The sequence below is a fragment of the Tupaia chinensis genome, unplaced genomic scaffold (genome assembly GCF_000334495.1).
Source record: "Tupaia chinensis unplaced genomic scaffold, TupChi_1.0 Scaffold000146_1, whole genome shotgun sequence".
Lineage (NCBI taxonomy): Eukaryota > Metazoa > Chordata > Mammalia > Scandentia > Tupaiidae > Tupaia > Tupaia belangeri.
Genome location: NW_006159616.1, coordinates 17,426,179 through 17,437,911, shown reverse-complemented (window position 1 = coordinate 17,437,911; position 11,733 = coordinate 17,426,179). Strand labels below are relative to the sequence as shown.

The 11,733-nt window shown below is 44.3% G+C and overlaps 1 protein-coding gene across 1 annotated transcript in view; it reads right to left on the bottom strand.

Annotated features, from left to right (window-relative positions):
• KLHL21 (kelch like family member 21) overlaps nt 1-601 on the bottom strand; it is a gene marked incomplete in the record, with an annotated part of 11,558 nt that extends 10,957 nt beyond the window's left edge. Inside the window, 1 exon segment of the mRNA XM_014586598.2 lies at nt 247-601. Within this exon segment, the coding sequence (XP_014442084.1) occupies nt 247-519 (273 nt within the window).
• Nucleotides 602-11,733: the final 11,132 nt, after the last annotated feature.

The following is an 11,733-nucleotide window of genomic DNA, read 5'->3' as shown; positions in this document are numbered from 1 at the left end:
GGCCAGCCGCTCCAGCTGCTCCGGGCCCAGTTCGCCCACGTGGCGCAGGATGAAACGTTGTGCCGCGCTCGCCAGCCCAGAGCAGCTGAAGGCCTCGGCGAAGTCCTGCATGTCCAGGCAGTTAGTGAGATCGAGCTGCTGCTGCAGGAAGGCGCCACACGCCTCCTTCACTGCCGGGAACTGCAGGAGATCGGCGGCGCGCAACAGCGGCTCCGCGGTGTGGCCCACTCCCCGCCCCCCGCCCCGGAGCAGCAGCTGCAGCATGTCGGGCGGCACGCCGTGCAGGCGCACCCGCTCCGCGCGGCTCTCGCGCAGCTGCCCTGCGAACATGGCGCGGAAGTAAGGGCTGGCAGCCGCCAACACAGCGCGGTGCGCGGGGAAGTCGCGCCCGCCCGCCGCCTCCAGAGTCACGTCCAGGAACTTGCGCTCGGCACGGAGCTGGCTTAGGCCACGCAGCAGGCTCAGAGCGTGTGCGGGGTCCGAGAAGGGCAGCACGGCCAGGGGAGCCGGCCGCTCCATTTTGCCTTCCGTGTAAGGAACCGGGACGCCGCGGCCGGGGCCTGCGGAGAGACGCTGCACTCCCGGCAGTGCTGCTATAAATACGACGAAGCGCCTCGGCCTCCAGGGGGCGGGCCTGGACGGGGCGGGGCGCCGCTGGCACCGCCCACTTAACCACTGCGGGCCAGGGGACACCGCCCGCGCGCAGCAGTGCTCAGCGCACCCGCTCGCCACCCCTTCGTGCCGCACCCGCCCCCTGATCTCGCGGCTGAGTCACCACTGCCTGCGCCCATCTCTCTCTCCGTCCCTCTTCCCTGGCTTCCTACTGCTTTCCACCGACGCCCAGGCCTGAGACGGCGGAGGACAAATGCCGGCTCCGAGGGGCGGCTCCGCCGCGCGCCGCGATCGAGTGCTTTAGAGCTGGTCCACGACCTACGAAGGCCTAACAAAACCCCGGAGGCGAGTTTAGTACCCGAAACCGAAGCCACCCCTTTCTCGTGACATCCTTACTGCATTCGCCAAGAGCCCCAGGGTTGTTTAATACAATGACTCTCTCAATCTCTTTTTTTTTTTCTCAATGTTCCAAGGGTTTCTAACTAACTCCATTGCAGAACATGTTTCAAACGATAAGACTTTCGTAATTCAAGACCAAAACTCGGGTTCCTTGGTGACTTTCTTTTTCTAGGCGCATTTGTGACTCGGGCCGATTCCGGGAGTCTTGCTCCTCGGTGTTCCTAACTCAACAAAACAGTCCTTGACTAGCGGTATGGGAGGTGAGGCAGAGGAACCCCCTCAAGTTCCAGATTGGCCTTCCCAAGGGGGCAGTCCTGCTTTGGATCACGCTGGCCTTCCCAGAGTCACTTGTTCTTTTCCAGGAGAAGAAGCATTTAGGGTCCAAGGGAATGCCCTCAGCGCAAGGTCAGACCGCCTTACAAATCGGAAGATGAGACCTGTCAGCAAAAGTCACAGTCATGGGCTGTGAAGGGTGATGATGGAGAAAGGAATCTCACTTTGGTTTCAAAAGATACAGACCCACTTCCAACTAACCGGGAGGGAAAAGATCCCTCCCCTGGAAGCCATTTTTACTCTAAGGTGTGCTTTGCTCAGTTTTAGATGAAACTCCAGCTCCAGTCCTCCCCGGCCCTTTTTATTTATTTATTTTTTAAGTTTTTGCCATAGGGCTAGTGTGCTGTGGAGACAGTGAGAGGAAAAGTCCCTTCTTCTCTAAGGACTTTTTGGCAGAGGAAATTAGGATTTTTGCTATTTGTCCTTTCTTCTCCACACCCAGTGGGCCTTTAGACATGCATACTTAGGTCCCAGGACAGACCAGCCACACTGGAGTTGGCTGTCATTCCTTGGTTTCAGCCAGGTCAGCCTAGCCTTCTTCAGAGATGTTTTGTTTGCCCCATCTCTGAAATGAGAACTACGGGCCTTCTCTTCCACTCTGGAATCTCACATCATCTTACCGGTGAGAATGCATCTGGTCTGAATTTCAGGGTCAGCACGGGCAGCCCAGGCCTGAGAAAACATTCAGGTACCCAGCGGGCTGCCTGTTGCCCATAGATGGACTGTTCACACAGCTATTAACGGCAGCAGCGGCAGCATTCCTCAGCCCAGGAGCCTGGCCAATGGTTTACTTGCACAGGCTTTGGGACAAGGAAGTCTGAGTAGCCAGGAAGTGAGATGTTTGTAGGAAAAAGTATGACCATCCTCCAGTCAGCTCATCCACCTTGCATAAATCGAATGACTAAATCAGTATTTGCCCTTGAGAACTGAGCACAGTTTGATGGAATCCCTAACAATAGGGGGTTATCTCAGCAAAATATGTCTCAGCCTTTACTGTGCAGCCTGAAAGAGCAATGATTGACTTACAGAAGTGGGAAGATGTTCATGCTGTAGTGTTAAGTGAAAAATCAGATGACCCATGAGGGACCCAATTTGGTTAGATGTTCACTAGCCTAGAAGCTAGCTTAACATTTTCTCCAGGTGGCTGGGTTTGTAGGTTTTGCTTGCCTGCATTTTCTTTCTGTGCTAAACATATGTAACCTGTGTATTAAAGAAAGAATACAAAGTAAAATTCAAGGATTCAGTCCTTGAGAAGAAGTATACTATTGATAGTCCAGACATCTTAACAGGCAAGCATGTGTACTCAGCTTGGGTCAATAAGGAATGTGGTTAGAAAGAAAAAGTACAGATTTAGACCTATCAGCTGTGCTTGGAATTTTGCATAACCTACTAACCCAGGCATGCTGTTTACTTCCTCTTTTTGCTTGTCAGTCTCATGAGTTCAAAATAGAAATGTGAGAAATTCATTCACCGCAATATGACAGTGTGATCAATATAGTTAGCAATTAATACAGTCAGCCCATTGTATTATTTATTTACATTTTTTATTTTTGTTATTATTTATTTTTATTTATTTATTTATTTATTTATTTATTTTTTGCTATAGGGCGTATGCACTCGCCAGACAGAGAGAGACAGAGAGGCAGAAAGTGAGACATCACCCCCCAGGGGGGATGGCCACACGTCAATCCCTTCTCCTCCATTCTTCTCTCATGATCTTGTGCATACACACACACATGACCGGCATGCGTTTTAAGCCACCGGGTCTGGGACGTGAACCGCGGTCGACTACATGGGAGTCCAGCGACATAGCCATTACGCTAACTGCTGGTCCCTATTTTTAAATTTTTGACAGAGGGTGCATGGGCTCACCAGAGAGAGAGAGAAAGCACCCTGCATAAGAAATGATTAGGCTGCAATCTATTCTCCAATTCTCCCTTCTTTCAGGATTTTCAGCACACACACACTCTCTTGTGGGGCTTCAGGTTCCAGGACTTGAACTGTGCCATCAGCCCTGTGAGATATACCCACTGTAACCATGAGGTCACAGGCCAGCCCAGCACACTATTAATAAAGGTGATTTGAACTCCTTGGGTCTGCAGGTGGTGTGGTGGTTAAAGGCGCTGGGTTCCCACATAGCCACCATGGTTTGAGTCCTGGACCTGGAGGCTTGCTTTCTCCCTTTCCCTTTCTCTCTCTAGTCAAATTAAAAAATAATAACAAATGGAATTAAATAAATGAATAAAATAAATAAAACTCTTCAAAGATCATCCAACATAACCAATGTGGTAAAAATACTTTCATTTGTGAGAGAGGTTAACTCTGCCATTCTTCCAGCAGTTTGTAGAAGAATGTGTTTATAAACTTCACTATCAAAATTTTAGAAGTTTGGGAACCAGCAGTTAGCGTAATGGCTATGTCGCTGGACTCCCACGTAGTCGACCGCGGTTCGCGTCTCGGACCCAGTGGCTTAAAACTCACGCTGGTTGCGTGTGCGTGCATGCCCAAGATCCCGAGATGAGAATGGAGGAGAAGGGATTGCGGCATGACCATCCCCCCTGGTGGGTGATTTCTCGCTTTCTGTCTGTCTCTCTTTGTCCGGTGAGCGCACACGCCCTATAGCGAAAATCTCTCAAAAAATTTTTTTTAGAAGTTTACCACTTTTTAAAAAAAATTATTTTAGTTCTTGTTATTTTTTAAGAGTAATTTTAACTTTATTTATTTATTTAAATTTGATCAGAGAGTGACAAAGAAAGAGAGAGAGAGAAAACAAGCCCCCAGGTCCAGGACTTGAACCACAGTCAGCCATGTGGGAGTTCAGCGCCCTTAACCACCACACCACCTGCCGGCCCCGTTATTATTATTTTTTACTCTGACCCAGAGAGAGAGAGAAAGTAAGCTGCAAAATCCAGGACTTGAACCAAGGTCAGCCATGTGGAAGTTCAGCATCCCACCCACCACGCCACCTGCTGGTCCCAGAAGTTTACCACTTGTAAAATCATAAAAACGTGGGGCTGGCAGGTGGCGTGGCAGTTATGGGCGTTGGACTCCCACATGGCTGACCACAGTCTGAGTCCTGGACCTGGAGGCTTGCTTTCGCTCTCTCTCTCTCTCACACTCTGTCCCTCTCTGATCAAATTAACATACATAAATAAATAAGGCTAAATAAAAAATAATTCCTTGAAAAAAAATAATGAAAAAGGTCTTTGCCTAAGTAAATTGTGATTTTTTTTTAAAAGGTTTTTGTTATAGGGCACATGCTCTCACCAGAAAGACAGAGACAAGGAAAGTGAGAAATCACACACACAAAAAAAACCCCAAAAAAATCACGCTCAGGAGAACATCCACATCCACACTGCAATTCCTTCTCTTCCATTCTCCTGGGATTTGGGGCAGGCGTGCACATGTGCCAAGAATGATTTTCAACCCACCATGTCCAGGATTCAAAACCATGGTCAACCATGTGGGACTCCAGTGCCTTAACCACTATGCCTTAATCTGCTGGCCCAATTATAGGATTTAATATATATTATTTTATAAATAGTACTGATTAACTGAAAATAATTAAAACTACTTAATTTTGATATCTGAGTTCTAATTTTAGGCAGACAGAACATGAGATGACCAAGACTATTGCAAAAGTTGCTGCTGTGCTCTCTGAGGATATTTAGGAACACGTACATTAGTATATGTGTAGAGTTAGAAGTGATTGTGCCTTTTTCCCTATTACTCTGATTCTGGGCCTTCAAATGTGCGGCCTGTAATACACTTGCGATATATAAAACCTTTCTTGGGGCTGGCAGGTGGCATGATGGTTGAGGTTAATGGACTCCCACGTGGCTGACTATGGTATAAGTCGAGTCCTGGAAATGGTGGCTTGCTTTCTCCCTTTCCCCCTCTCTCTCATTCTTACTCTGTGCCTCTCTGGTCAAAATATAAACAAACAAACAAACAAACAAAATAAAATTCAATAATTACTTTTTTTAAAAAGAATTGTTTTATTTAACTTTATTTATTTATTTATTTAAATTTGATCAGAGAGGGACAGAGAGAGAGAGGAGGAGAGAAAAAGACAGAAAGCAAGCTGTCAAGTCTGGGTGCCAGGTCTGGATATCAAACCGTAGTCAGCCATGTGGGAGTCCAGCGCCCTTAACCATCATGCCACCTGCCAGCCCCAATAATTAATTCTTGTTTTTTTTCTTTTTTTGGAGAGGTTTTTGCTATAGGGCGCGTGCACTCACCAGACAGACAGACAGAGACATAGAGACAGAAAGCGAGAAATCACCCCCCAAAGGGGATGGCCACGCCGCAATCCCTTCTCCTCCATTCTCCTCTCGGGATCTTGGGCACGCACGCACACACGCCTGGCGTGAGTTTTTAAACCACCAGGCCCGGGACTCGAACTGCGGTCAACTATGTGGGAGTCCAGCAACATAGCCATTATGCTAACTGCTGGTTCTCCCCAATAATTAATTAAAAAAATCCTTTTAAGGGAATGTGACACTATTCTCTATTTTTAAAAATAATTATTTGCTTATTTAATTCCATTTGTTATTGTTACTTTTTTTTTATTTGACCATGAAAGAGAAAAAGAGAGAAAGGGAAAGCGAGAAAGCAAGCCACCAGGTCCAGGACTTGAACCATGGTGGGCCAAATGGGAATACAGCACCCTTATCCACCACACTGCCTGCTGGCCCCTCTCTATTTATTAAATGCCTTTATATAAGTAAATTATGCTGTAAGTAAAAAATATGTATCTACACACACACACACGTTTATATGTAACACATACACACACACATATGTATACACATATATATTTTTTTGCTATAGGGCACATGTGCTTGCCAGAAATAGAGAGACAGAGAGACAGAAAGCTAGAAATCACTCCCCAGGGGATATGGCCACACTGCAATCCCTTCTCCTCCATTCTCCTCTCGGGATCTTGGGCAGGCATGCACACGTGCCCAGCGTGAGTTTAAGCCACTGGATCCAGGACTTGAACTTCAGTCGAATACGTGGGAGTCCAGTGACATAGCAATAACGCTATCTGCTGGTCCTGTAAGTAAAAATATTTAAACAGTGTTTGATATATAGTATTAGCTATCATCTTAAAAATCTACCAGTGTAAACCACAACACAATAAATTCATTTGATTCTTCTATGCATAGGTCGCTATTCCATATTACGTGAAAAATAACGGTCACAAATTATTTATTAATTTATTCATATACATAAATTATTATAGTAGCCAAGGAACTATAAGTTGAAAACAGTATGACTTTCAACAATCACTTCTTTCTTCATCTCTGGAAATGAAAATGAGAAAGGCAGAACATCAAAAACTAGAAAGAATTTTGGGGCTGACAAGTGGCATGGTGGTTGGGGCACAGCCCCTTCCCCCCTCCCCACCATAGCCAACAGCAGTTTGAGCCCTGGACCTGGCGGCTTGCTTTCTTACTTTCCCTTTCTCTCTGGTCAAACAGAAAACACAATAATAATCAATAAAATTAAATAAAGAATTATTTTTAAATTTAAAAATATATTTACTTAATTCCATTTGTTATTATTTTCTAATTTGACCAGAGGGAGACACAGAAAGAGAGAAAGGGAAAGTGAGAAAACAAGACGCCAGATCAGAAACTCGAACCATGGTTGGCCATATGAAAATCCAGCGCCTTTAACCACCATGCCACCTGCCAGCCCAAGAAAGTAATTCTTTTTTTTTTTTTTTTAAAGAGATTTTTGCTTTGGGGTACATGTACTCCCCGGAGAGACAGAGAGAGATAAAAAGTGAGAAATCACCCTCCAGGGGGGATGGTCACACCACAATCCCTTCTCCATTCTCCTCTCAGGATCTTGGGCATGTATGCACACATGCTCGGCATGAGTTTTAATCACCAGGTCTGGGACTTGAACCATGGTTGACTACACTGGAGTCCAGCAATGTAACCATTATGCCATCTGCTGGTCCCTAAATAAATCTTTAAAAAATGTGAGAGATAATTCATAATTATATAGCCAAAGAAAAAGCTGAAACATTGTTTCAAAAATTATTTCCAGTAAAATAAACTTTTGCTTATGTTCACACTCACACTCAAGGGCAGAGTTAAAATGCGAAGCAGACTCTTTCCTGAACATTCCCCCAAATGAATGTAGTATAGCCAGCATGATTTAGGAAGGTGAAGCTATATTTGGTAACTCAATTAAAATAACGACATTCTCAAGTTACTTACTGGAAAACCATGGTATTCCTAGTATTTTTAACTTGTCACAACCTGTGCTAATGTTGGCCTGCCCCTTCCTCTTCCCTAAGTAACCATAAGCATCTGAGAATTAGTGCTCAGTAACAGGTATACATTTGTTTTTCTTCAGCAGAAAACAAATGTTAGTGTAATGGCTATGTTGCTGGACTCCCACATAGTCAACCATGGCTCGTGTCCCGGACCCGGTGGCTTAAAACTCACGCCGGGCATGTATGCGTGCATGCCCAAGATCCCGAGAAGAGAATGGAGGAGAAGGGATTGTGGTGTGACCATCCCCCCTGGGGGGTGATTTCTCGCTGTCTCTATGTCTCTCTCTGTCTGTCTGGCGAGCGCACGCGCCCTATAGTGAAAACCTCTCCAAAAAAACAAACAAAACAAAACAAAGAAAACAAAGAATCATAGACTCGAACTGTGTGACTAATGCTCTTGAATTAATCAATAAGTTCTAGATTTGCCTTTTGGAGCCCAGGAGTAGTACAGTACACCTGAGAAATAAGTCAGTCACAGAACAAATCCAATCCCGATACAGAGAAAATCAACTTTATTTTTTTAAAAATAATTATTTAACTTTATTTATTTAGACCAGAGAAGAACAGATCAAGTGAGCGAGTGAGTGAGTGAGCAAGAGAGAGAGAGAGAAAAAGTGAAAAAGGGGAAAAGAGAGAGAGGGGAGAACGGGAAGAAAGAAAGCCACTAGGTTTGGGACTCAAACCATGGCGGCCATGTGGGAGTCCAGCACCCTTAACCATCACACCACCTGCCAGTCCCAAAAATCGACTTTATTATCCCACAGCTACATATTATACTATTGAGGTTGGGTCAATTACTAGTGTTTTAGTAATTTTTTTGTGAGTTTAGAGAAGAGGTAATAACTATTCATGTCTAAACCTCTTCTAAAGGTCTAAATTTATTTTATTTTTTTCTTCCTTTTTTTAAAAGAATTACTTTATTGGGGACCAGCAGGTGGCATGGTGGTTAAGTTGCTGGACACTCCCACATGGTTGACCACTGTTCAAGTCCTGGACCTGGCAGCTTACTTTCTCACTTTCCCTCTCTCTCTGTTTCTCTCTGGTCAAATTAAAATAAATGAATAACTAAAATAACTTTAAAAAAAATAAAAATAAAAATAATTACTTTATTTTGGAACCAGCAGTTGGCATAATGGCTATATGGCTGAAATCCCATATAGTTAACCACGACTGGAGTCCCGGACTCGGTGGCTTAAACTCACACCTGGTGCGAGTGCGTGCATGCCCAAGATTCTGAGAAGAGAATGGAGCAGAAGGGATTGGGGCGTGGCCATCCCCCCCCCCCCCCCAGGAGGTGATTACTTCCTGTCTCTTTTTCTCTCTTTCTGGCAAGTGTACATGCCTTATAGCAAAAACCTCTCAAAAGAAAAACAAAAACAAAAACAAGAGTTACTTTATTTTAACCTTATTTATTTTAATTTGACCAGAGAGGAACAGAGCAAAAGCTAGAGAGAGAGGGAAAGTTAGAAAGTACTAAGTGCCAGGCTGGGACTCGAATCAGGGTCGGCCATGTGGTAATCCAGAGCCCTTTACCACCACACTAACCACTGGCCCCTAAATGTCTAAATTTTTAAGAGAAACCAGGGAGACAAAAAGGTCCTTCTTGGGGCAAGCAGATGGCAGTTAGGTTGCTGGACTCCCACATGGCCAACCAGTTTGAGCACTGGACTAGTGGCTTGAAAATCACACCAGGTGTGTACGCATGCATGCTCAATATCCTAGAAGAGGGTGGAGGAGAAGGGATTGGGGGTGGCCACCCTCCCTAAGGGGTGATTTTTTCACTTTCTCTCTCTCTGTCTCTTTCCCCAGAGAGTACATATGCCCTAAAACAAAAACCTCTTAAAAAAAATTCTCTGAAGTTTTCTTTCACTGGAGTGGCAGGAAGAAAGACAAGCACAGCACAGAGTACTGATTACATCTATGTACTAAAAATTAACTGTTTATTGAGGGCTTACTCAAGAAATATCTATTGGGACCTGCAGTTAGTGTAATGGCTATGTCGCTGGACTCCCATGTGGTCGACAGCAGTTCGAGTCCTGGACCCGGTGGCTTAAACTCACGCCAGGTGTGTGTGCATGTGTGCCCAAGATCCTGAGAGGAGAACAAAGGAGAAGGGACTGCGGCCATCCCCCTTGGTGGGTGATTTCTGTCTCTCTGTGTGCCTGGCGAGCGCACATGCTCTATAGCAAAAAACTCTCCAAAAAAAAAAAAAAATCTATTCATACCTACTCTTAGGAAGAGTTGTCACTTAGGTCTGAAAATCTGTCACACTGGGATTTTCCTCAAACTTACCATAGAGGAATCCAACATAGGCTATTTTGTTAACAAGACCATTATTCCGAGAAATTCCATTAATTCATTTGAAATTTGAGAATCTATTTCTTAATTTGTGTGGGGACAAGAATTTAATATTTTTATGTAAAAATATTACTATAAGGAATAATGATCTGGATTTAAATTAAAAAAATTCATTTAATTTACTGATATTATTACTCAATTTGATCAGAGAGAGAGAGCAAGTGCAAGCCACCAAATCTAGGACTTGCACCTCAGTGGGCCATGTGGGAATTCAGTGCCTTGACTATACTACCTGCTGATCCCACCATTCTTTTTTTTTCAAAAGCATTCATAAATTTACTTACAAACACATCTATATAGTTTCCTATGAATTTGATCCATTTTTCAGAGATTGTGACTATACCTCTTAAAACATTCTTCATTTTTATTAAATGGGTAAATTAAAATGACTTTTTTTGTTCTAAGATTTTTGCCATTCTGTACATGTGCTTACCAGAGAGAAAGTTAGAAATTGCCCTTCAACCCAGGGATGATGGCCACACCACAATCTTTTAGGATTTTTTGGGCACCCAACAAGCAACTGGGTTTTGTTTTTTTTTAATAGAGGTTTTTGCCTTAGGATGCATGTGCTAGCCTGAGAGAGAGACAGTGGGGGAAGGGAGGAATCAATCCCCTAGGAGGGGATGGCCATGCCACTCCTGTTTTCTTCCTGGGTTCTTGGTGCGCACACACAAACACACACACCTTGTTTGAGTTTCAAGCTGGTGCGATCCAAGACCCGAACAGCAGTCAGCGACGTGCAGTCTAGCACCATAACTGTTATTCTATTTGCTAGCTCTGACCAGCTTGGTTTTCAAGCCAACAGGTCCTGGACTCGAACAGCCAAGTTTATCAATTTGGGATCCAGTGCCCAACCACTATGTCCCCTGCTGGCCCCAAACATCCTTATTATTATTATTTTTAATGATTTATTTGTCTATTTGTTGTGATTTTCAAGCCACTGGGACTCCAGCCACGGTCAGCTATATGGGAATCTAGCACCTTAACCACCATGCCACCCAGTGGCCCCCATCCTTCCTTTCGAGAGATTTTTTGCCCTAATATTGTTGAAATAATAAAACATCATTCTCTCAAAAAAAAAAAAAAAAGAAAGAAAGAAAACACTTTAGGGACCAGATGGCGTAATGCCTAGGTCGCTGGACTCCCATGTAGTCCATCATGGTTCCAGTCCCGGACCCACTGGCTTGTGCGTGCCCAAGATCCCGAAAAGAGAATGGAGAAGGGATTGTGGTGGCCATCCCCCCATGGGGAGTGATTTCTGGATTTCTCTGTCTGTCTAGCGAGCCCACGCGCCCTATAGCAAAAACCTCTCCAAAAAAAAAATAATGTCAGTAAACTATAATTTATTGAGCCAGGTACTATGCTAAAAGTTTTATAGCTTAGGAAACTGAGGCTCAAGAGAAGAGTTTCTAATATAAATCCAGTCTCTTACCCACTCAACGTTTTCATCAGAATTATCTTAATCACAGAAGCAGCAGTAGTCAACTAATAAAGCACTCACTCACGGCCTCTCAATATCGTCTTCCCAGTATGCCTAAGAGTTTCTGATTTCAATTTAAAATTCTCCATCACTCCCCTTTGACAGACTTAGGAAACTACCAAATGTGATGTGACTGAATCATCGGTATTCTGTATAACATATAGGCTTTTTCCTTTCAAATCATTATTAAAAACGTTAAAAGAACGTCCGGCATCCTTCTAATAATTTCATTAAACTGTTAACAATCACTCAACCT